This window comes from Gadus macrocephalus, chromosome 18, assembly GCF_031168955.1.
Source record: "Gadus macrocephalus chromosome 18, ASM3116895v1".
NCBI lineage: Eukaryota > Metazoa > Chordata > Actinopteri > Gadiformes > Gadidae > Gadus > Gadus macrocephalus.
The window spans coordinates 1,260,345-1,287,193 of record NC_082399.1 but is presented as its reverse complement, the minus strand read 5'-3'; the positions used below and the strand labels follow the sequence as shown (position 1 = coordinate 1,287,193).

At 46.4% G+C, this 26,849-nt stretch overlaps 1 protein-coding gene across 1 annotated transcript; it reads left to right on the top strand.

Moving 5' to 3' along the window:
* On the top strand, nucleotides 1–26,849 carry scn4aa (sodium channel, voltage-gated, type IV, alpha, a). The gene is made up of 27 exons (XM_060037373.1): nucleotides 1–798; nucleotides 6,586–6,895; nucleotides 7,939–8,059; nucleotides 8,920–9,007; nucleotides 9,653–9,781; nucleotides 10,616–10,707; nucleotides 11,183–11,440; nucleotides 12,270–12,333; nucleotides 12,601–12,742; nucleotides 13,025–13,222; nucleotides 13,731–13,895; nucleotides 14,266–14,407; nucleotides 15,277–15,515; nucleotides 16,145–16,318; nucleotides 16,529–16,885; nucleotides 19,013–19,486; nucleotides 19,759–19,794; nucleotides 19,953–20,106; nucleotides 20,490–20,644; nucleotides 21,117–21,290; nucleotides 21,612–21,734; nucleotides 22,360–22,641; nucleotides 23,171–23,224; nucleotides 23,338–23,475; nucleotides 23,673–23,777; nucleotides 23,985–24,255; nucleotides 24,342–26,849. The coding sequence occupies exons 2-27, from the start codon at nucleotides 6,632–6,634 to the stop codon at nucleotides 25,610–25,612; spliced, it is 5,670 nt and encodes a 1,889-aa protein (XP_059893356.1). The 5' UTR covers nucleotides 1–798; nucleotides 6,586–6,631; the 3' UTR covers nucleotides 25,613–26,849.

The window sequence follows — 26,849 nt, the reverse complement described above, 5'->3', positions numbered from 1 at the left end:
ACACCGGTTTGCGTTTGTAATCACATGGATCGTCTTCCTTGTCTCTTCGTGCTCCGCTCCTTTGAACCAGAGCAAAACTGGAAACGACCTGCGCAGAAAGAACTTTGCAGAGGGAGCTGGATCCGCCAGAGTCCCCCCACCCACCCCAACTCCCTTCACTTAAGTCACTCTGTTCGTCCCGCTTCGCTGAAGTCACAGTGCACAGACGACCTTTTACACCAATCCACTCATTACATAAAGGAATGATTCCCCGTGATGACTATTGTTCCACGGCCTCGTACTTTTGTTTATTCAGGCCACGATTAAGAGTTGGTATTGTTTTAGTGTATAGCGTCTCTGCGCACTGGGTTGCACGAGTCGCGGAGAATGCGTAATCATTGCGCAAGTATCACATAGGTAGGCTACAACACGCGTGTGGACGATTACACAGGTAGGCCCACTGCACAGGTGGCCTACTTCACAGAAGACTGAAGACTACTGCACTGCATATGGATTAAATATAAAAAGATGGAAAACCCGGATCGCCGACAGCTGGGCAGCGACGGGTTTCTCAGTCCAAGCGTCGGAATGGCTTAACGCGTTGATCCTACCTGCCGCAAATCTCCGGTTTCACCTCCAACTCTCAGCTGCCCCTTGGACTGTCCGGCCCGCGAGGAACCGACTGCTCAATCCAAGTATCTACCGAACTTCAAGTCTCGCCCCCACGTACTGGTTCCGGAGAAAGGTCCTGGTTATTGAGAAAGGTCCTGGTTCCGGAGAAAGGACTCTAGACTTCTGGAGTTTGTTTTGCGGCGCAAGGTAAGACGTTGGGCTGTTCAACGGTCAGACTTTAGTGGCGCACAAACTCACAGGCCAATAAAGTTTAATAATAGTGTACAAAATTGTTTTGTGAGGGCTCGGCTTTATGTCCGTGTTGAGGTTAAAGTCGTTAGACCTTGTGGTCTGATGACCCTGCTGGTTTCGTTTAATGGGGAGGTTGCTTGGTTTTAGAATAATCTTGATGACATTGGTTTTATTATATAGAGCATTAAGTAGGCCTACACTGAGATTACATTATATATATTACAGTTTTTAGCAGGCAAAATAACGTGCCCCATTGATCGACTACAAGGCAATACATGCCTGCAGCAGCATTCAAAACGTTTGTTTTTAAAAATTAAATATAGGCTACTTAATATATATATATATATATATATAGTATTCTAATTAAGGAGACCTAATTAAAATTGTATGCCTTAAAATTGTATGAGTGAACTTTTATGCAGCCTACATTTTTAGTTGAGTCGAGTTTACGCTCCACCTCATCATCGATCAACCCAATAATGTCTCATCGACTTGTCATTGGTTTGAGATGTATATTAGTAGATCGACTAGAGCTTTGGATTGGCATTCTGCAGGTTTCATATTCATCTGACGTTGCTCCGCGCTTTGTTTTCCGATGCGTTGCGTCATTGCCGCCCTTTTGTGACGCAGCGGCCCCCAGGAGAGTCCCAACCAGCTCTTGCCCTCACCTGCCAGGTGTGAGCTTGTCAGAAAAGGCACGTGTGTTTGGTGCAGGCCAGGGTCTCTTGGCCCCTATTTATAGCTTCCCTCCATGTGGACAAGGTTCTCAAATGTTGACACTCAAACATTTATTTGTGTGGTCTCGTCTGTGATCCTACGACCAGGACATCGGTGCTTCTGACTTTTTCTTCTTCTTGCTGTTTCAGTTTAGAAAAGCACAATGTTGGCCACTATTACCATAAGATGAGATGGTGCCTTATACGTCCCAGACGGGAAATTCGGTGGGGGGGGGGGGGGGGCAAAGTTAAGAACCAAACAAACGATATTCCATGTCTTATCACAGCCATGTTTGGTGGCTCTCTCCCTGTACACTGAAGCAGCAGGGCAGTGTTGGAAGGCATGTCGGAGTGTGTGGTACAGGCAGAGTCTCGGGTCACAGGTTCTTGGACCAAGAAGGTGTTGGTTTTGGGTTTCTTTCACCAACTCAAACCATGTGACAGCCTGGCAAGGTGTCACACAGGGGGAAACCAGGTCAAACACATCCCACTCATCGTTTCATTATTCCCTTAACCCTCTTACCAGCTGCATTGTTCTTGTTTTATATAAACTTCTGGCCCGCCGTTTTGAATGGGAGTAATATTCTGTGCCGGTCGGATTGACGCTGTGGTCTACACACGATGGGTTCGCTGGTTTTGAGGAGATGGTGAGGGAGATGTGTTGCTGTGATAACTTAAAGTAATATGATTCCTCTCTGCTCTCAGATTTTTCGTGCATTGGACTTATCCTCTCACCTGCCCCAGGTGAAGCTTCTCAGGTGCGAGACACTGGGGACGTTCTCATTGGTACACAATATATCATGGATTCAAGAGGATTGACTGTATTGAATGGAGATGCTCCTTTTGATCACTATTTCATAACCCTGATGTGCACATCTCTTGTAGAAAGAGACGCATCACAAAGTTATAATACCTCGCTCGGGCCGCGTGAGATGTTCAAGTTTTGATAGCTAAGCTACGGCAAGATGTTAAAGTTCTAGTGGGTCAGACAAAGTCAAATGATATAGTTCTGATAGCTAAGGCACTGTAAGCTGTTAAAGTTCTCTGATAGCTAAGGTAAAGTGAGATGTTATAGTTCTGATAGCAAAGGTACGGTCCGATGTTTGAGCTCAGATGGGTCAGGTATCGTGAGAGGTTAAAGTTCTGATGATTCAGGTAAGGTGAGTTTTTTCTGGGCAGTATCAACACGTTTTGAGGTCATAAGGTTGTTCTCCAGTGGTTCTTGGGGATGGTAATCTAGATCAAGTGAAGAGCAGGTGGAGGGGTCCTAGCAGGTGGAGAGTCGCTCAGTGAGACCCTTATCTGTGCTGAACAGCAGGATGTTGAAGAGTGAAGCACAGGCCTGAGGTACCACTCTGAGTGGAGCCAGCCAGAAGAACACCACCCATATGGAGGAGTTGGAAGCCTTGTTTCCCTGTAACTCTTCTGTCTATAACTTCTGATATGCTGGACACTGGAGTGAGGAGATGCTCACACAAATCTGAGCTAGCACTAAGACATTAGCAAGCATCATTATGCTAAATATAACTATGACGTTAACAGTATAATTTTTGCCAGCACAATAGTATTAGCTAAGTAACTAGTTAAGTCTATAGGGCTAGGTATATAGCTGTGGTTAACTAGGTCTGTAGTGCTGATTAGTGTGGTACGTAGATCCTGTTAGGTATGTGGCATGTAGGTATGTAGTTGTTGGTAGCTAGGTCTTTAGCGGCTAGCTTTTTTTAAGCTTGTGCACATAGCTGTGGCTATACTTCAATGTGTAGCGGAGCTTAGCTCTGTATGTAGCCGCAGTTAGATGCATTAAGCTAGGCATTGTGGTTATAGCTCACTGTGTAGCTGTCGCTAGCTGGGTATGTAGCTGTGGTAAGCACAGTATGTAGCCGCGGTTAGCTGGGTAAACTGCCGCCAGCTGTTAGCCTAGCTTCAGGAGAAGAATGTAGTTCTGGCAGCTGCAGCAGCTGTGGCACCAGCTCTCTGCTCCTCCACCAATCAGGTCGTCTCATGTAGCGTATAGTGTGGCAGTTTGGACGAGATTCACTGACACTGAAGATTACATGTTTATTATTGACTAAAGCTTATGTAATTTAAGCATATCAAAGATTGTTAAAAAAGTTTGTTTAGGAATATTTTCGTTACTTGCGTCGCAGCTCCACATCTGTGGATTTGGCTGTGTGTGCGTTATGCGCGCCACGTGCGTCTTCTTTCTGACACTTTCAGACTTAAATTGTCCTTCCGAAATTAATATTTTGTAACAGCAAAGGAACAGGAAATGGTTTATAACCAACTCAAAGGGCTACCATTTTGGGTCCAGACATTCTGTGTTCGCTAAACTCTTTACGATCTACTTTAGACCTTATATTCCATGGATATTGATTTATTGTGGACAATAAAAACCTGACGTTTTTGTGTCGGTCTCGTAGTCATAGCGTTAATGTCGGGTACGCAGATCGTTCGCACGGAGACGGACTGAAACTTATCCATCCTCTGCCGGGGTATTTTAGGTTCGGATCACTTCAGAAGCACCGACAACCCCCCCCTCTTGCCCCTTCCTCCCCTAGTACCCTCCTCCCTCCCCCACCTCACCCCAGGGGGCGGGCGGAGATAGGATCAATGCAGTGATCAAGGGTTGAGTGTAGTAGCACCGAGACGGGTGTTAGACGGGGCTTGTGAGTCTGTGCGTGAGTCCTTGTGTGCATGTCATGAAACGCTGTGTGTGTTTGTTCGTGTGTGTTTCTGTGCATGTCCGTGTGTGTGTGTGTGTCTGTTTGTGTGTGTGTCTGTGTGTGTTGCTTGTTGGTGGTGTTAAGTGTTGGCGTGTGCCATCGAGTGAAAGAGAGTGTGTGTGTGTGTGTGTGTGTGTGTGTGTGTGTGTGTGTGTGTGTGTATATATGTGTTGGTGGAATGTGCAGCCTCATGGCTCTGATGTAACTGGAGGCGTATAGATGATCAGCAGCTGGCAACATCTCCTACTTTCCTTCCTCCTTCTACCCCCTATCCTACCATCTTTTGGTCTCCTACTCTCCTCCTCTCCCACCTCCTACCGTCTTTTGGTCTCCTAACTCCTACTCTCCTACCTCCTTCTCTCCCAACTCCTATCTTCTTTTGGTCTCCTCCTCTCCTACCTTCTTCGCTCCCACCTCCTACTGTCTTACTCTCCCACCTCCTACCGTCTCCTACCTCCTAGTCTGCTACCTACTAAGGTCTTTTTGTATCTCTCCTCTCTGTGTTGGTCCTCTGCTGCCATCCTGCAGAATGCTTCGGACCAGGTCCTGTATGGAGGCCACTGCAGTGAGACAGCATCTTATAGCTTTCAAGTTCGATCAGGGTCGGGGATGTCATCAGAGGGTGCCATGATGTGAGTGGTTGTCCCACTGCACAATGGGCATTCTCGTGTGGTGGGTTTTCCCGTTTACGCAGACTGGAACGCCCCCTTCTTATTCTTCGTCGCCTTTCTCGCTGAACTGTATTAAAATGTCAAAGTGTACTACTCCGAAACCATCTAAATAGTGTTGTAAATAAACTTCCAAAGCTTTTCAAATCTTATTTGGTGTTGTATTGGGATAGAGGTTGATTTTCGTATTTGGTCTTTGAAAACAATGTACAAAGTAAATAAGGTGCAAAGTCAAACCGGAGAAGTGATTCCAGAAAAGATTTTGTTAAGAGGACCAATCACAGAGCTTTCTGCCGACGGATAGTTAAAAAATATTGGATGCGCCCTTAAGCTACAGAGAGGGTCTCCGACAGGCTATGGAGAGGGCTCTCCATGTCTACGTACAGCACTTTACGGAGGACTATAAAGCGGCCTAACTTTCACCGTCAACACTGACCCCCTTCTTCTTCGCACGGCTGTCAACATCCGGAACATTCGCTAGTTAGATTTTCTAGTAGTAAGTACGGGTAGCATAGAACTAATGTTAGCCAAGGGGGCTCCATGATTGCTAAATCTAATGAGAGAGGTAAAATTGCCATTAAGGAAGGAAAGCATAGTATGCCTCGCGACTGTGCTTCGCAGTATGCCTTGCGAAACCCAGTATGCCTTTCGAAACACCTCGTGATTGGTCGATGAAACGCTACCAGGAACGCCTAAAGGGTGTTCTTGTGTCATGACGGAAACGCCCAAGCCTGCAGATGGACCCTTGTCTTCCGTTGGGCCGTCAGTCATGTGATTAGTGGAGGAGGTTACCCCAGCTCACCTCCTCCAGAGGCTGGTTCTCTAACACCGGGGCGAAATTTGCGGAAATGAAAACTAAGAACCAAAATAACCAGGGGATGTTAAACGCGGAGGGGACACGTCTGCTAAGCTAATAAGTAACATGATGTCGGGAAGGGGCCTGGCGAACACTTAGACACACACTTAGACACACACATGTGCACGATGTGTGTGTCTGTGTGTGTGTGTGTGTGTGTGTTGGGAGGGTGGTGTAGGGCATGCATCCATAGAGTTTGCATTTATGACTTACTTAGACACAGACAGACACACATACATCGTTCAGTGTCTGTCTGCGTGTGTGCGTGTGTGTGTGTGTGTGTGTGTGTAACTTGGAGGCTGTAGAAGGAGAAGCATCCAGGGAGCATCCTTTTATGACTTTACTTGGTTCCAGAACCAGCAGGCGGAGAGGGTTTGCTCTGGTAGTAAGGCCTTCGTATTGGAGGCTGTCGCCATCACTTTCTTTGCAGTAGTAATTACAAATGGATGTAGTCCTAATTCGTTATTTGGTATTTCCGTTGGAGGTAGGGTACACAATAATAACACGGATGGGGTCCTGCAGACTGTTCTAGGGTTTATGCCAGTTCATTGATTTGGACCCAATAACAGGTCAATTTAATCTGCACACTTTGTGTTTGTGTGCTCGGACCAACACCACTTTCTAACAATTTGTACAACATACCCTCGAGCAAATCAAAAATGTTAGCATTGTGGAAAGCTCTGTCCCCCTCTCGCTCTCTCACGCTCTCGCTCTCCCTCCCCCCCTCCCCCTCCTCCCTCCCGCTCCCCCCCCTCCCTCCCTCCCCCCCCCCCCTCCAGGTGTCAGTAGCGTACCCCCGGTGTGGTCGGGGTTCGCCATGCCCAGATGGCCGTGCACCCTCCCTCGGGCATGGCCACGTTCCGCCTCTTCACGGCCGACTCCCTGGCGCAGATCGAGAGGCTGGCGGAGGAGGAGGGGCGGGCCCAGGAAGCAGTGGGGCACGGGCAGGAAGTAGAGGGGCGGGCCCCCGAGGCCCCCAACGTACACCTGGAGGCGGGAAAGAACATCCCCATGATCTACGGGGACCCCCCGGGGGACATGCTCAACACGCCCCTGGAGGACCCCGACCCCTTCTACCGAGCCCAGAAGGTACCAGTACTGCAGTACTCTACCAGTACTGCAGTACTCTACCAGTACTGCAGTACTCAGTACTGCAGTACTCTACCAGTACCAGTACCCCCAGTACTGCAGTACTCTACCAGTACCAGTACCCCCAGTACTGCAGTACTCTACCAGTACTGCAGTACTCTACCAGTACCCCCAGTACTGCAGTACTCTACCAGTACTGCAGTACTCTACCAGTACCAGTACTGCAGTACTCCACCAGTACCAGTACCACCAGTACTGCAGTACTCTACCAGTACCAGTACCACCAGTACTGCAGTACTCTACCAGTACTGCAGTACTCTACCAGTACTGCAGTACTCTACCAGTACCAGTACCACCAGTACTGCAGTACTCTACCAGTACTGCAGTACTGGTAGAGTACTGCAGTACACTACCAGTACCAGTACCACCAGTACTGCAGTACTCCACCAGTACCACCAGTACTGCAGTACTCCACCAGTACCACCAGTACTGCAGTACTCCACCAGTACCACCAGTACTGCAGTACTCTACCAGTACTGCAGTACTCCACCAGTACTACCAGGACTGCAGTACTCTACCAGTACCAGTACCAGTACCACCAGTACTGCAGTACTCTACCAGTACTCTACCAGTACTGCAGTACTCTACCAGTACCAGTACCAGTACCACCAGTACTGCAGTACTCTACCAGTACTCTACCAGTACTGCAGTACTGGTGGAGTACTGCAGTACTCTACCAGTACTACCAGTACTGCAATACTCTACCAGTACTGCAATACTCTACCAGTACTGCAATACTCTACTAGTACTACAATACTCTACCAGTACTATCAGTACTGCAGTACTCTATCAGTACTACAATACTCTACCAGAACTACAATACTCTACTAGTACTACAATACTCTACCAGTACAGTTACACCCTTCTACTGAGCTCAGATTAATACTACACAATTTATTTGGAGCATCCTTAGTATCCTTTTTGTGTGTGTGTGTGTGTGTGTGTGTGTGTGTGTGTGTGTGTGTGTGTGTGTGCGTTCCCAGACGTTCATTGTGGTCAGCAGAGGTAACACCATCTTCCGCTTCAACGCTGAGCCGGCCTGCTACTCCCTCACGCCCTTCAGTCGGGTCCGCAGGGGCGCCATCAAGATCCTCATCCATTCATATCCTTCTGACGCACCTCGTATAAAGCATGGTTAAAATCATCCATTCATATCCTTCTGACGCACCTCGTATAAAGCATGGTTAAAATCATCCATTCATATCCTTCTGACGCACCTCGTATAAAGCATGGTTAAAATCATCCATTCATATCCTTCTGACGCACCTCGTATAAAGCATGGTTAAAATCATCCATTCATATCCTCCTGATGCACCGCATATAAAGCATGGTTAAAATCATCCATTCATATCCTCCTGATGCACCGCATATAAAGCATGGTTAAAATCATCCATTCATATCCTCCTGATGCACCGCATATAAAGCATGGTTAAAATCATCCCTTCATATCCTTCAGACACAATCCATCGACATAGTCATCCATTCATTTCTGATCCACCCCATAAACAGCATGGTTAGCATCCTCATTCTTTCATATCCTTCCGATACAGATAATAACCTGCATGGTTATGTACGTGGGCATTGTGCTCTGTGTTGCCATGCAGGAGAGTGAGTGGTGATGGCTTGCTCAACCCTTGCACATTGATTGCTCAATGTGCAACAGGTGTGCAACCTCAACCCGCCCCAGAGTCCAATCAGAGTGACTCGGGCCAGGTGAGGCCGCTCTAACCAGCCAACGTGCACACATTCGCCACAGCTATTGATCAACATCCTCATCCATTGATTACCTTTTAAAAGCACAGATCAGATAATGTGATCAGGTGATTTATCATGGGTAATGTTACACAGATTATCAAATATTTGATCATGTTTATCATAATGGATGAGGTCATACCTTAACCCAGATGATCAGATTAGTTAGCTGTTTACCGTGATTGCCATGGTCCTTAACTCCTATATCATATTGTTCAGCTTGTTCATCATGTTAACTATTCTTGCCAACTGTGTCTTCATGACGATGAGCAACCCTCCTCCCTGGAGCAAAACCGTAGAGTGAGTACGGCTAATCAAACGTAATCTAATGTAATCTGACCTCATATAATCCTGCATAATCTGGTCTAATGTAATCTAATCCTGATTTAAAATAATTTAGTTAGATCTAATTTAGTCTGCCTTGGTAAAATCTAACTGAATATAGTCCTAATCTAGTCATGTATAATCTAGTCTAATATAATATAATCTAGAATAGTGTTATCCAGATTGTATCTGATCAAAACAAGAGTAGACTATTCTGATATAATGTTATCTAATCCTGTTATAATCATTATTTATTCCTTACGTAGTCATAGTATAAACTATCACTAATCTAATTTGATCTAATTCCAATTGAATCCTGTTCTAATCATATTCATTATCTAATCCGAATCTAATCCAAATCTCATCTATTCTTTTCAAGTGTAGTGTAGTCTAATCTTATATGGTTTTTAATCAGATGAAGTCTGTTGACAACATGGGTGTTCAAGGTATGTTTTTACTGGTATTTATACGTGTGTTCCAGGTATGTTTTTACTGGTATTTACACATGTGTTCCAGGTATGTTTTTACTGGTATTTATACGTGTGTTCCAGGTATGTTTTTACTGGTATTTACACGTGTGTTCCAGGTATGTTTTTACTGGTATTTATACGTGTGTTCCAGGTATGTTTTTACTGGAATTTACACGTTTGAGGCGACGACAAAGGTGTTGGCACGAGGCTTCGTTATCGGACCTTTCACATTCCTAAGAGACCCGTGGAACTGGCTGGACTTCATGGTCATCAGCATGGCGTGAGTTTACATTCAACACACAGAAATATAGTTATTACCTCAAATCGCTATTAGCTTCATAAAGGTAATAAGTTAGTTGCACCATAGGACTGGCACAACATTGCCAAACAGACAGAACATCTCTGTGGTAACAGGGAGGGATGGTATTGGTAGTTAGGTTACTTGACTGACAGCCAAATGGTCCCGGGTTCGAATGTCAACATTCGACCTGTCGACATCGTAGAGTAAGAGGTCTGAACCCCTAGCTGCTCCTTAAGGACATGCAGCTGAATTGAAGATGCTTTGGGTTTTTCTTTGCTAAAGGGGATGCTAGAAAATCCCTGTTAGAACATTCGAGAAGTTCAAGTACGGTATCTTATCGACCCAGCCTTACAATTGAAGCCAGGGAGGCGATATGTGCGTACATGCCAGGGCCGGCAGGAGCATGTCATGGTAACAACGTCCGGACCGGACGAGCTGAGGAAGTCAACACATTGTTAGTCTGTGTCGTCTGCGGCCCTCGGACGACTCTGTTACACCAACGCCACTCCAATTCTTCAGAGCAGCAAATTAAAAATAGAACTAAGCCAAGCGATAGGACCTACGTCACATAAATGTGTAATATTATATATTCATGAAAGGCTGAATGAATAGGAATAGGAATATTAATATTCAGACACCTTTATCCAAAGCAACTTCCAAATGACAAATATTACAATCAAAGTGGGATCAATTTTGACAACCAATGAAATATTCTGGTCTGTTCATGAGTGGTGCTTGTGGTCTTGTATGGTGGTGTGTGTGTGTATTTGCTGGCGGTGGTTGGTGTTGGTTAACGTGTGGTTCTCTCTCCAGGTACCTCACTGAGTTTGTGGACATGGGAAACGTCTCAGCACTGAGAACCTTCAGGGTCCTGCGAGCGCTCAAAACCATCACTGTGATTCCTGGTACTGCTTTCATTCTGCAGCGGAAATGGATTTACATGTAGAATCAATAATAGTTTCACTTAATATGCTTATAATGTTTAAAAGTTTAGGAGAGACAACTATTGTTCTCTGCAACAACAGGTCCAGCTAGGGCTGCTGGATTATGGAAAATCATAAGCACGATTGTTTTGGTTAATATTGAAATCATGATTATTGAAACGATTATCTTCGAGTTTAAAAAAATTATGACTTTATTCAGCATTTCTTTCCAAAAAATCATTTGAAATTTCAGAATAGATAGAAAAATAATGTACAAATACGTTTTTTCAACTTGATTAAATTAGTTTGGATATCGTTTGACACAAAAAACGAAATCACGATCAGAATGTGATTAATGGCCCAGCCCTAGGTCCGACCGGGTAACCACTTGTTCTGGGGCCCCGGTGCATCGTCTGAGTATCGTCTGAGTACCGTCTGACCCCCGCCGTGTCCCCAGGTCTGAAGACCATCGTGGGCGCTCTGATCCAGTCGGTGAAGAAGATGGTGGACGTCATGATCCTGACGGTGTTCGCGCTGGCCGTCTTCGCCCTGGTCGGCCTCCAGCTCTTCATGGGGAACCTCCGGCAGAAGTGCATCCGCTGGCCTCCCCCCTCCAACGACACGCTGCTGGGGGACTTCAGCAACGCCACGGCCCTCAACGGCTCGCTCGCCTCCAACCACACCTTCAACTTTGTGGAATATATCGAAAATACCGGTAGGTTTTGTATGTACGACTTAAACGTTACGTTGAGTAACATAAAACGTTGCTCCGTCTGAAAATACCATGGATCTTAATACTTATTTGATCATATTTGGAGTCATGGTTAATGGCTGGAATATCCCCAGTGAAGAAAAAAAAAAGTGTAAACGTAAGAGAGATTAAAAGACTCAAGGAGCTGGTCTACAAAATTGAAGAAGACAGGCATGAAATTAACACTAAATATGGGCTATGACGTTGTTTGAGGACAATGTCAACATACTTTTGCAGTTATGGGCAGAAAACCTCAATCAGGTGCTCATCTGTTCAAAAAGGGAAAAACATCCTCCATTGCCACATAGCAATTAGGCCGTGCTGGAGAACATCCTGATCATGTGACCTCACATTCGGTTTCACGACAAGCATCAGCCTGATCCTACTGTCGCCCACATAGAGTTCCGGAAGTTAAAATGTCATCGAGGCAAATCAGGGACTGGGATATGGTTGATGATGTAACAGGGCTAATCCTAAGAAAGCATTGCTAGGGATGCAGTTCAAGCCATCTAATGATTTCTTTAGCAATACAAGCAATACAATATTTTATAAATCAATTCAACCCTTTTTTTCTTTGTATTTTTTTCTTCAGTAAATAGCCACGCAAGCCATGCTCATTCAGTGGGTGATTCAAGGCAATTAATAATCCGCTACACGTCAGATTCTTGCATCACCCCCCTGTCTTGGATTATATCCCTATTATGACCGCCCTGCTATACATTATCCATTACTTATTGAGAGGCGACGATGATGATGTTGTCGTTTTTGATGGATGATGTCGTTCTATTCGTAGATAACCAATACTATCTTGAGGGCAGTTTAGACGCTCTGCTCTGCGGTAACAGCTCGGACGCTGGGTGAGTACTCCGACCACAGTACCACACTCATACAGTACTAGAGTACTACACTCATACAGTACTAGAGTACTACACTCATACAGTACTAGAGTACTACACTCATATTCTACTATGCCACTACACTCGTACACCAAAGGGGTAATTTTGCTTTGATTTGTTAACATTGAATCTTTCTTTTTAATTGTGGATTGTTGAGTAGTTTATCAGGTAGTAAATGGGACAGGGTTGACCTTGTCTCTGATTGGCCGGTGGGTGTGGTGTCAACAGGAAGTGTCCTGAGGGCTACCAGTGTATAAAGGCGGGGAGGAACCCCAACTACGGCTACACCAGCTTTGACTCCTTCGGCTGGGCCTTCCTCGCTCTCTTCAGGCTCATGACCCAGGACTACTGGGAGAACCTCTTTCAGCTGGTCGGCCACCTTCTCATTCTGCTCCTCCTGCTCCTTCTCCTCTTCTTATTCCTCCTTCTCGTCCTCCTGTTCTTCCATCTCCTCCTTCTGCTCCTTTTGCTCCTCCTCCTCTTCTGGATCCTCTTATTATTCCTCCTCCTCCTGCTCCTCCCTCTCGTCCTCCTGTTCTTCCTTTTCCTCCTGCTCCTCCTCCTGCTCCTCTTCTTGACCCACTTATTATCCTTCTCCGCCTCATCTGGCTCCTCCACATGGTAAACCGGTCGTGTGTGTGTGTTTGTGTAGCTCTTGCGCGCGGCGGGGAAGACCTACATGCTGTTCTTCGTGGTGATCATCTTCCTGGGCTCCTTCTACCTCATCAACCTCATCCTGGCCGTGGTGGCCATGGCGTACGAGGAGCAGAACGAGGCCACACTGCGGGAGGCTCGGGAGAAGGAGGAGGAGTTCCAGCGGATGCTAGAGCAGCTGAGGAACCAAGACCAGGTGATGGTCTGCTGTTACACACACCCTAACCCTACATATCGATGCTCTCGCTCTCTCTCTCGTTCTCTCTCTCTCTCGTTCTCGTTCTCGTTCTCGTTCTCTCTCTCTCTCTCTCTCTCTCTCTCTCTCTCTCTCTCTCTCTCTCTCTCTCTCTCTCTCTCTCTCTCTCTCTCTCTCTCTCTCTCTCTCTCTCTCTCTCTCTCTCTCTCTCTCTCTCTCTCCTGAGGTGCTCACAGTGTCTGCTTAGTTCAGGAGGTAGAGCGGGTTAATTTGTAATGAGGTGTCCCTGAGCAAGACAAGACCTAACCATCACTGATCCCGACGTGCTGGCTGTCGCCTTGCATGGTTCACTCCGCCATTGTGTGTGTATCAACAGTCATAAGTCGCATTCGATCCAAGTGTAAATGTACAGTAAGACACATACAGCCACACGTGTCCCATGCTGCCCTCTGCTGTAGTATTTGTTGGTCCACGGTCGACAACAGGAAGCTATTGTTTTGTTTGACAGGAAGCTTTCGTAGGCAGCCAAGCGACTCTGACCAGTAAGAAGTCCCTGAGTCACCACACAGATTTTGAGTTTGACGAGGAAGGTGACGGCAGCGAAGACGTACTGAAGGACTGTAACGGTCGAATCATCCCGCGACTTCTCATCAGGGTGCCCACAATGACCCAGGTGAGGATCTGCTGCTGCTCACAACCCCTTACACCTGGTTTACAACCCATCCTGTTAACACCTGGTTTACAACCCATCCTGTTAACACCTGGTTTACACCTGGTTTACAACCCATCCTGTTAACGCCTGGATATACCTGGCCTAAACCTGGCTTATATCTTGCTTGCGCATATTTGATACCAGGTTTGTACCTCATCCTGTTAAAATATGGTTTATACCTGGTTCTCACCTGGTTTATAGCTCATCTTATTAACATGTGGTTGACATCTGGTTCAGACCTTCCGACACCTGTCTTACGTCTGATTAACACCTGGTTATTCCTGTTTTACACCCGACCCTGTCACCACCTGGGTTTCAAAATGTTCCTCAGCCGTATTGTGAAGAGGAGGTGAAGCAGGACGAAGAGGGGGGGTCTCGAGGCTCCGCCCTCAGTGGGGTGCACCTGGAGGCGCCGGGCCTCAAACACCGAACTGCCAGCGTTCTCACCGTTGCCACGGTCGCCGCCATGGAAGGTATCGCCCGGGAAAAAGCCGACAGAAAAAGCAGAAAAAAAGCTTGCATGAAATATAATTGCAGCCTGTTGTCACCAAGCTACATCAGAACAACGAGTTGGCTACGCTAAGCCTGTAGCGTAGCCACATGAGACCAACGCGTGTGTTATGCTAAGCCAGTGGTAGTGCAGCTACATTCGACCCGATAGCTGCAATGCTAAGCCTGTGGTAGCGTGACCATAGGTCAAATGAAGTGCAGAGCCAAGCGGCGTCTATAGAGGCTCTCTTGGCTCCGTCCCAAGCCCCTTCAGGCTACACTACTGTGGGCTGTAATTGCTAAGCTTAGCATGCGGCTACTGACACTGTACACCCAGAGGACCAAGGTCAGGACAGTCGCAATGTCTGGCACTAGCTTCACAGCAGTGCTAATGACATTGTGTTCAAGTCGGACTCATAGACCTTCGACCCTCCTGGTGCTAAGCCGGGCCCAAACCTAAACACAGACTTAGATACCCATGTTGCTGATAAGACATAGGCTTATGTTCAACTAGCACTACCCTTCCACACACATCCAGCATAGCCATCATTTTTCCAACAGTCAGCGTTTTAAAGAAGCGTTAAGCACTGCCCGGCCAAAGGAAGCGATATGTTGAACCTACCTTTTCGGACATGATCATCATAAATAACTTTTAGGAGAGGAGGAAGCTCCATTGATCAGACTCTGATGATTGGATTTTGATTGAACGGATTATAGGATGTGAATACCAATACTAAGTACCAATGACGATAATTGATCTGAAACATCAACACACCAACAGACCTGTGACTTCCTGTCCAGTGTGCGTAACTTCCTGTGTGGTGTGTAAAACGTCCTGCTGTGTGTTGTTTAGAGCTGGAGGAGGCCCAGAGACCCTGCCCCTCCGGCTGGTACCGGTTCGCCGACCTCTTCCTGAAGTGGGACTGCTGCGACGTCTGGGTGACGTCCAAGAACTGGGTCAACTTCGTGGTGATGGACCCCTTTGTGGACCTGGCCATCACCATCTGCATCGTCCTCAACACCCTGTTCATGGCCATGGAGCACTACCCCATGACGCCTCAGTTCGACCACATGCTGTCCGTGGGGAACCTGGTGGGTCCCTGAGCTGGGCTTCAACTGGCTTCAACTGGGTTATACTGGCTTCAACCGGGTTATACTGGGTTATACTGGCTTCAACTGGGTTCAACTTGGTTATACTGGGTTAGACTGGTTCAACTGGGTTAAACTGGGTTCAAGTGGGTACAACTGGCTTCAACTGGCTTCAACTGGGTTAGACTGGGTTAGACTGGGTTCAACTGGCTTCAACTGGCTTCAACTGGCTTCAACTGGCTTCAACTGGCTTCAACTAGGTTCGACTGGGTTAGACTGGGAGGTTCAGCTGCTGGTCTTGGTGGGGAGAGTGGTGGTGTGTGTGTGTGTCGGTTTATGGCTGCTGTTATTCAGGTGTTCACGGATCTTTGTCATTCATGTGTTCACGAGGGTCTCTGTTATTCACATGTTCACAGTGGGTCTCGTGATTAATGTGTTCACCGGTCCGGGGGTCATAGTGATTTATGTGTTCACAGGGGTCTTGTTTATTTATGTATTCATGAGAGTCTTGGTTGCACATGTGTTTACAGAGTCTGGGTTATTCATGTGTTCACGGGATCTCTTGTGTATTCATATGTTGGATGGAGGGGGTCGTGGGGGTTCATGTGTTCACGGGGGTCTCTTTTATCCAGGTGTTCACTGGGATCTTCACGGCCGAGATGTTCTTCAAGCTGATCGCCATGGACCCCTACTACTACTTCCAGGTGGGCTGGAACATCTTCGACAGCATCATCGTGACCATGAGCCTGGTGGAGCTGGGCCTGGCCAACGTCCAGGGTCTGTCCGTGCTCCGCTCCTTCCGTCTGGTGAGAGAGACCGGCCGTCACTCCGCTCTGGTTACCATGGGCCACCCGCCTTGACTACAGTAACCATAGCAAAAAAACTGTTATCACTGTAACCATAGTTACCCCAACAACACAGAAGCATCACTCTTCCTCTGGTTACCATAGTTACCTTACCCCAGTGACCTGTGTGTGTGCGTGTGTGTGTGTGCGTGTGACTGCGGTGCTGTGTAGCTGCGTGTCTTCAAGCTGGCCAAGTCGTGGCCCACCCTCAACATGCTGATCAAGATCATCGGTAACTCGGTGGGGGCTCTGGGCAACCTGACCCTGGTGCTGGCCATCATCGTCTTCATCTTCGCGGTGGTGGGCATGCAGCTCTTCGGGAAGAGCTACAAGGAGTGCGTGTGCAAGATCGCCGTGGACTGCGTGCTGCCGCGCTGGCACATGCACGACTTCTTCCACTCGTTCCTCATCGTGTTCCGCATCCTGTGCGGCGAGTGGATCGAGACCATGTGGGACTGCATGGAGGTGGCGGGCACCGGCATGTGCCTCATCGTCTTCATGATGGTCATGGTGATCGGAAACCTGGTGGTGAGTAGAGAACAGATCTAGGGAACGAGGGGCCTAACGAGGGGCCTAACGAGGGGCCTAACGAGGGGCCTAACGAGGGGCCTAACGAGGGGCCTAACGGGGGGCCTAACGAGGGGCCTAACGAGGGGCCTAACGAGGGGCCTAACGACAATAAAATCCAAGAGCATGTTTCTCAAGTGCGTTCTATGTATAGTGGTTGAGGTGAAGGGTCAAGCAGGGGTGTGAACTGAGGTCCTAAACAGCTGAGGGAGCCTAGAGGAAGGACTAGTGGTAATGACTTACTGATGAGTGAGGGCCAGAGCTTCTGACGACCCGTCAGCGTGATCTGAGGTCTGCTAAATCAGCCACGACGCCAGCAGCATATAGCTACTGCATTAGTACACATATATATGCTGTATGTATATAGTAACATATATATAATATTGCATTACATTGTATTATATATATAGAATTCGTATTACATGCACACATTACATATAAAGTGGTATATTAAATAAATATATAATATGTTATAATATTAATTTAAATATAATATTATAATATGTTATTTGATTTTGTGTTATGTAATTAATTACAATTAATCATAATTATAATTATATATAGCCTAATTATAATACAAATTCGTTATGCCATAATATATACTTATATTGATCCCATTGATGCTAAATATGTTATGTAAAATGCATGATATGTACTTTAAAAGCAATATAATACGACAAGCATTGGACATAGGATATGATACATATGACAAACATCCTATATGATATATTGTGATCCGGCCGCGACGCTCTGGGTGTGGAAGCGACGCTGCTGAATCACAGGCAGAGAGAACCCGATCCCCGTCTGAACCTAGGGAACCAGGAAACCAGCGGCGACTAAAGATAGACCCCTCGCCACTGCAACGCACCACAATATTTATTGGCGTCTCCTCATCAGAACCACTTGATATGTGATGAGTATCCGAGACCAAGCACACACGTTAGCAGTCGGGGCTTAACCTAATAGGCTTGTAGGTGCTACAGACTTTGAATACAGACTTATTACCACATTATTAAACCGCCTTATTACCACATCCTTAAACAGTATGCACCTTCGAATAAAGATCCGCTTCTTACGGCGGTCATGTCATTCTGAGCTGGTCACGAGATAGTGTGTATGAAAGAGATGTTCGTTAAATGTCATTTTATTATTTATTATAGACACATGCAAAATGTTTAAATGATTGATTATAGGGGCACGACCTCCGAAAAGGTAGCATAGTATGTTATAGTTTGTTATAACGGTAGTATGTTTTAGTATGTAACAGTATTTTGTTATTGTATGTAACAGTAGTATGTTATAGCATGTAACAGTAGTATGTTATAGCATGTAACAGTAGTATGTTATAGCATGTAACAGTAGTATGTTATAGCATGTAACAGTAGTATGTTATAGCATGTAACAGTTGTATGTTATAGCATGTAACAGTAGTATGTTATAGCATGTAACAGTAGTATGTTATAGCATGTAACAGTAGTATGTTATAGCATGTAACAGTAGTATGTTATAGCATGTAACAGTAGTATGTTATAGCATGTAACAGTAGTATGTTATAGCATGTAACAGTAGTATGTTATAGCATGTAACAGTAGTATGTTATAGTATGTAACAGTAGAATGTTATAACATGTAACAGTAGTATGTTATTGTATGTAACAGTCGTAGGTTACCGTATGATATAGTATGTAACAGAAGTATGTTATAGTTTGTTATAACGGTAGTATGTTATAGTATGTAACAGTAAGTTATATATTGTAACAGTAATATGTTATAGTTTTTAACAGTAGTATGTTATGTTATGTAACAGTAGTATGTCATAGCATATAACAGTAGTATGTCATAGCATATAACAGTAGTATGTCATAGCATGTAACAGTAGTATGTTATGTTATGTAACAGTAGTATGTTATAGCATGTAACAGTAGTATGTTATAGTATGTAACAGTAGTATGTTATAGCATGTAACAGTAGTATGTTATAGCATGTAACAGTAGTATGTTATAGTGTGTTATAGTGTGTGTCGATAGTATGTTTTAGGAGTATGTTATTAGCATGTTATAGCGTGTATAACAGTAGCGTGCGTGTGCAGGTGCTGAACCTGTTCCTGGCGCTGCTGCTCAGCTCGTTCAGCGGGGACAACCTGTCGACCGCGGACGAGGACGGCGAGCTCAACAACCTGCAGATCGCCATCAACCGGATCTCCGGGGGCGTGGCCTGGGTGAAGACCCGCCTCCGGCGCCTGCTCGCTCCGCTGTTCCTGCGCGTCACCAGCCGCCTGGAGGGACCCAAGGGGGGCGGGGCGGTGGAGATGAACCACCTGGACGCCGGCGAGGGTCCGGCAGCCAGCGAGGATGATGGGATGTCTCACTGTCTGGTGGAGGGCCGGCGGGGGCGACTGATGGACTACGATGTGGTCCTCACCGTCCCCATGGCCCAGGGGGAGTCAGACCTCGAGAACATGGATGAGGACGATGAGGACGATGAGGACGATGAGGACGATGAGGACGATGAAGAGGCTGATGAGGATGATGAGGATGATCGAGGGCAGAATGTGCGTTCCAATGTAAGAGCCAGAAGTTCCAGAGAGACTAGACGTTGGACTATAGGTGTGGATATAAATGTTGGGGTTATTTTTAGCTACCTTGTTTCATAAATGGATTTGAAGCAATTCCAGATAGTAATTTATACCAGTAGAAATAACCATTAATAACCAGATGTAACTTCCTGTGTGGTGTGTAAAACGTCCTGCTGTGTGTAACCTGATCTACCTTACTCTTTCTCTCTCTATATGTAGACAAATAATAATTGTATCGTAATATTCTCACCCCTTTCCAGGGAAAACTACATTCTCATGTACATGAACCTTTCAAAGTGAGTAAGTGATGGCTTAAAGCGTACCAAAGCTCCTGCTAGCATAGTGAGCAAAGCATGTTAGCGCAGCGCTTCCACAGACGCTCAGCTTGGCGACGCTCAAATTGTTAGCATCCTTAAGTAACTCAACCTCTGTCTTCTGATTTTTCTGACCTCAGCTTCCATCGCCCTGGCAGCTGATGCGCGTAACCAAGGACGACGGAGACTCTTCGGACTGCAGTACCGTCGACTACCAGCCCCCCGAACCCGAACCCGAGCTGGAGGAAGAGGAGGAGCCAGAACCGGTTGATCCGGAGTCCTGCTTCACTGACGGTACGTCTACTACTATTTAAGACAACGTAACCCTTAAAGGTGGCATATGATACCACTGGGTGCGAGTGTGATTCGCCGGTCCAAGCCCTTTTGAAAAACGGCCTCTTCTGACATCACTAGTGGGCGTGTCCACCTAGAAGTATGACAGCGAGATGAGCAACGCTACAGTCCACTGGGTAGGCTGGTAGACCGATCTATCCAGTAGGTGGACACGCCCACTTGTGATGTCAGAAGAGGCAGATTTTCAAAAGGGCTTGTAACAGCCAATCACACTCACACCTGGTGGTATATAATGTCCCCTTTTACTACACTGATTAATCCCTCAACGTAGTTTCCCAGTCAGTGTGTTTGTGATTGGCTGTTGTTGGCTCCTCCCCCCTCAGACTGCGTGCGGCGGTGGCCCTGTCTGAGCGTGGACATCCACCAGGGCCGGGGCAAAACCTGGTGGAACATCCGGAGAACCTGCTTCACCATCGTGGAACACGACTATTTCGAGACCTTCATCATCTTCATGATCCTGCTCAGTAGCGGAGCGCTGGTCAGCCTTTTACAAATAATCTATAATCCTCACTAATGATAATCCGTTCTCTATAACCTTTAATAATAACCAGTAATCAGTTAACTATAACCCTTAACCTATAACCAATAATCCTTCATCCATAACCCTGAGTCACTAACCAATAATCAGTGCTAAAATATGTTCTCTATAAATTGTAATGTATATCAAATAATAAGAGGTTCAATCTATGCTAAATGTCACCATCCATCTCAGTGGTTGATGCTATAGGGAGCGAACAGATCTGCAGTCTGGACTCGGACGGTTGGTCTTGAATCGTTGACCTCCGAGACATCCAGCTACTGTTCTGAGCACAGCTTCGGTCTCTAGGTTACCGTGGCTACACGTCGTTCTCTATGTTACTGCGGCTACGCCGTTGGTGTCGTAGGGGTCCACAGTGACTTGGAGACCCACGATTTACCTACGGTAATGATCTACTGATCTACTGTCTCAGGCGTTTGAGGACATCTACATAGAGCGCCGTCGGACCATCAAGATAATCCTGGAGTACGCCGACAAGATCTTTACCTACGTCTTCATCATAGAGATGGTCCTCAAGTGGGTGGCGTACGGCTTCAAGACCTACTTCACCAACGCGTGGTGCTGGCTGGACTTCTTCATCGTGGATGTGAGTTCCATCACCTGGAGTTACCGATTGTGAAAATATAAACGCTATATATGATCTTTGTGGGATCGTTGTTCCCCAACGAAACCGGGAAGTAAACAGACAACCCACCACCACAAAAATGTGGCAGACTTTTATCAATGGTATGAATTTACAATGTCGACAAATGGGGTGTATTTTTGATTAGAGCTTCTTTAAAGCGTAAGAAAGATGGGTGGCCTGTTGAAGTTTACAGTCCACCAGACGGGGTTGCTAATGCAAGGAATGTTAATTTGACACGCTGATTGTAACATGTGACTAGGATATGTCTTGGTCCCACCACAGGTGTCTCTGATTAGCATGGGTGCTAATTTGATGGGCTTCTCAGACCTGGGACCAATCAAGTCCCTGAGGACCTTGAGGGCGCTCAGGCCGCTCCGTGCCCTCTCCAGATTCGAGGGGATGAGGGTGAGTTGCTCACATGGTACACTGTCTCATGTTATCCATGTTGCCAAACGTATGAAAGTTGTCTTCCACTAACTCTACTAACTGATGTCTCCCAATGCCTCCTAACATGGCTGCCAGGGCTGATGGAACAGAGGTAGGAGTCAATACGGAGGTTTTGGTATCCATGGGGGAACTGGAACTATCAACCCTTAAAACTATGGCAAATTGGGCAACGTTCATGAGCTACTGTTACGCGTGGCTGTATTAAAACTAAAAGAACATGGCTGGTCAAGGTGAAACCTGCCTGGTAGAATGCCCTAACAGTAGATGAAGGTCTAGGAAGCTGATCTCTGACAGGAGGTGTGTAGGGTGTCTAAGTGGTGGTGAACCACTTGGTGAAACACCATCGATCCATCTGTAACCTGTATTTCTATCAATCGATCAGTCTGATATCCTGTCTGTCTTTCTGTCTGTGTTTTTAGCTGTGTCTCTGTCTGTCCCGTCAATCCACCTGATAAGCTGTCTTTATATCAATCCATGATATCCTGTCTGCTTTCCTGTGTCTCTGTCTACCTGACCATTTGATATCTCTCTGTCTGTCTGTCTGTCTGTCAACCTGTCTGTCCTCCCACCGGTCTTCTGACAGGTGGTGGTGAACGCCCTGGTGGGGGCCATCCCGTCCATCTTCAACGTGCTGCTGGTGTGTCTGATCTTCTGGCTGATCTTCAGCATCATGGGCGTCAACTTGTTTGCCGGCAAGTTCTACCGCTGCATCAACACCACGTCGGACGAGCTGTTCCTCCTCGACCAGGTCAACAACCACAGCGACTGCCTGGCCCTGCAGCAGGCCACCGGAGAGGCCCGCTGGGTCAACGTCAAGGTCAACTACGACAACGTCGCCACGGGTTACCTGTCCCTGCTGCAAGTGGTGAGAGACCCCGTTGCAAACCGACGGACCGCGTGCCGCCGTTCAACCGACCGTTTCTGTGGCCAAGTTCAACCGCCCGTTTCAGACCATTACCAAACCACGCGTACGACCGCGTGGTTTTGCATGCTTTAGTAGAGTGCAGAGGAGCTCACGCTCACGTCTAGAATTTGAATTGGTAACATTTGAAATGAGTTTTAAATGTGTTTGAATAGGTTTTCAATGTGAATGAGACAGGACTTGGGGTTGGCACAAAGTGTTGTTGTAGGCCTCTGAACTGATTGGGCTGCCTGTTCAGACTTGGTGACCATAACAACAAGTTTAATAGCCTTATAATATATGATTAGTGAGGATTTTAATGCATTTGTGTTTTCATCTTATCATTAATTATTAGTTTATTTAACAGGGAGAATGCACAACTATTTCAATTTTTTGTTTACACTCAAAATGTAAATGTGCCAGAGCTAGCAAAAAAAGCACATTTTTATCTTTAGTCCCCAGCTAAGATTAAAATGTTTTTTTCTCTCTTCAGGCCACGTTCAAAGGTTGGATGGACATAATGTATGCTGCTGTGGACTCGCGAGAGGTAACAATCGCTATTGGAAATTTTTCATATCTAAATTAAACATTACTTCAAATAATAAATGACTTGAATGTATATCAGGACTTCCTTTGGTTTCATGCTGATCTATGATGCAGGTGGATGAACAGCCTTCCTATGAAATCAACCTCTACATGTACATATATTTTGTCATATTCATCATCTTCGGATCCTTTTTCACTCTCAACCTTTTCATCGGTGTGATTATTGACAACTTCAACCAGCAGAAAAAGAAGATAAGTCTCCTCACCTGTTCACTCGACCTGCAAATGTAGCTTTGACGTTGTTAATTAGTGCTAACGTTTAGTTCCAAAGGCTTTGCATGATGCACTTCCAAATGTTTTGTAATCCAACCATCCATCCATTAATTCATTAAACTGCTAGCTAAACTAGATAAGATGTATATGTTCATGCCTCTGTTGGGTTTGTGCACTTTGGAGACAAGGACATCTTCATGACTGAGGAACAGAAGAAATACTATGAAGCCATGAAGAAACTAGGGTCCAAGAAACCTCAGAAACCGACCCCCCGACCCGCGGTACGTTCCCTCGGTAACACCTCATCGTACATCGTACATCATACCGGCTCTGAGCCAACAAGCAGGAATGCTTCCAGAGCCTTTGACCCCTGATCTTTAGCCTTGACCTCTGCAGGTGTTAACAAACACACTAATGGGGTTCATGTTCTCCCCCCTCCCCTCTCATTTCCCACCCTCAACCCCCCCGGGACCTTTGACCCTCAACAGAACCTGATCCAAGGTTTGGTGTTCGACTTCATTAGCCAGCAGGTCTTTGACATCTTTATCATGGTGCTGATCTGCCTCAATATGGTAACCATGATGGTGGAGACAGACGACCAGAGTCCTGAAAAGAGTGACTTCCTCTTCAAGCTCAACGTGGCCTTCATCGTTGTCTTCACCGGGGAGTGTACCCTGAAGCTGTTTGCTTTGCGGCAGTACTTCTTCAAGAATGGGTGGAACGTTTTTGACTTTGTCGTCGTCATCTTGTCCATAGCCGGTGTGTTGAGCTCTGACTATAACTTATTGAAACTCTTCTTTTAAATAATGTGTTTACCTCTAACTATCATGCGTTTTATTTTTCAGGCACGATGCTTTCTGACATCATAGAGAAGTACTTTGTGTCACCCACTCTGTTCCGAGTCATCCGATTGGCCAGAATCGGCAGGATCCTGCGCCTCATCAAAGGAGCCAAGGGCATCCGCACCCTGCTGTTTGCCCTCATGATGTCACTTCCTGCCCTCTTCAACATTGGCCTGCTGCTGTTTCTCATCATGTTCATCTTTTCTATATTTGGCATGTCCAACTTCGCCTATGTCAAAAAGCAGGCCGGTATCGACGACATGTTCAACTTTGAGACGTTCGGGGGCAGCATCGTGTGTCTGTTCGAGATCACCACCTCCGCGGGTTGGGACAGCCTGCTGCTGCCCATCCTGAACCGGGAGGCGCCGGACTGCGACCCCGACTTCGAGAACCCAGGCACGGACGTGCAGGGGAACTGCGGGAACCCCGGCATGGCCATCATGTTCTTCTGCAGCTACATCATCGTCTCCTTCCTGGTGGTGGTCAACATGTACATCGCCATCATCCTGGAGAACTTCAACGTGGCGCAGGAGGAGAGCGGGGACGCGCTGTGCGAGGAAGACTTCGAGATGTTCAACGAGACCTGGGAGAAGTTTGACCTGGAAGGGACCCAGTTCCTAGAGTACGCCCGCCTGTCGGACTTCTGTGACGCGCTGCAGATGCCGCTGCGGGTGGTAAAGCCGAACCGCCTGCAGCTGATCGAGATGGATCTTCCGCTGGTGATCGGAGACCGCATCCACTGCCTGGACGTCCTGCTGGCGGTCACGCAGATGGTGCTGGGAGAGACAGTGGAGATGGCCGCCATGCGCGAGAGCATCAAGGCGAAGTTCGTCATGAGCAACCCCACCTCTGACTCATTCGCCCCCATCACCAGCACCTTCCGCCACAAGGAGGAGGAGCTGGCTGCCGCGGTCGTTCAGCGTGCATACCGCAGGCACCTCCTCAGGCGTGCCATCCGCCACGCCTCCTCCATGTGGCGCCACAAGAGGATGAAGGTCCAGGAGGAGGACCTCGGTGAGAAGGAGGGGTTGCTGGCCAGGCGGATGGCTGTGTTCTATGGTAGCGAGGTGGACCTGGCCGATCAGGAGGTGGAGCAGCTGGAGCAGGTGGATCTAGAGGCTCCTCCGAGCCAAGAACCCGTTCATGTTGGGCCCCCAAACGGGCCCAACCTCCTGGTGGTCCCCGTGGAGGTGACCAGCGAGGTGGTGTTGCACTCGGCCCCCCACCGCAAGGCCTTGGACTTCTATGAGGTCCTTCATGAATCTGTGGTATAACAAACAGTGCTTCACCTCCGTCCATCTTAGTTCCCATGAGTCATGGTCAGCGGCGTTGGCGGCGTTGGCGGCGTTCGCAGCGCTGGTGGTTTTAGCATAAGTTGTAAGTTGTTGACATCACTGAGAGATTGATCCAAAGTCATGAAGATTGAATCACTTGCCCATGTAAAACATATTTTATGTTTTGTTATGCTATATTGTCACGCAAAAATAACGAATGAGAAGCGTCTTAAGGCTTTGGCTTTTGGGGGCTACACACTCACATTTTAATTAAGTCAAGGTAAGAAAATATATTGTGGTGTTAATTAAGATGCTAATACCCAGATCCAAATCACTCACAGCAGTAGGTTCAATCGGTATTTAAACCTGAGACTTGTACATGAGATATGCAGCCCAGTTTTCAAACCACAATAAAAAAAAAGCTAAAATATTGTATTGCCAAAGTACTTAACCTCGAGGAATTTATGTATTTCAGGAGTCACGGTATCTGGGCTAGAATATTTTTGCTGAACTCTGTTCTCGGCCTTACAAAGTTAAACCTGTCTCAGAAAGAGACGTTACTTCATTTAATATTTTAGAAAAATTGCCAAAACTGGGCAAATTCCTTTTCCTGCTTAGTTTGGGTCACTTTTCTGAATACAAATTGTCTGAATACATAAGGTCCTTATATTGCAAAAAATAAATAGACTAAGGTTCTATCCTCCAAATTGATTATATATACGTCAACTAAATTGCAGTGATTATTAGGCCTACGGGTTATTAGTATTACTGATACATTTGTCTGAATGTGAACTCTATATTTAATGTTTACATTGCTTAATGAGGCAACAGAAACAGACATATTTTATTTGGTTGCCCAATTCATCTGCTGCTGTTTTTATTGGATGGGAAAGTGTTAAAGATACACCTTTTTATTTTTGGACACTCACTGGACCTTTCTGGATCTAAGAAACTCATCTCGACAGTTGATCCACACTCTTCTTAAGTCTTAAACTCTACTCAAATGTGTAAGCTAATGATGAGCGTTTAGTCTTCTTTGTACAATAGAGTTAGCATACACCTGTTTACATTTTTGATAGAGATTGAATGAAAAAAGAGTACACCGTCACTATGCCTTGTATATAACGATACACAGAGTTGGTAAATGTATTTTTTTGAGTTTTTTCGGTATTGTATATTTATACACTTATTATTGTTTACAAAATGAAGTTGTTAGAATAAAACAGTATGAACGGTA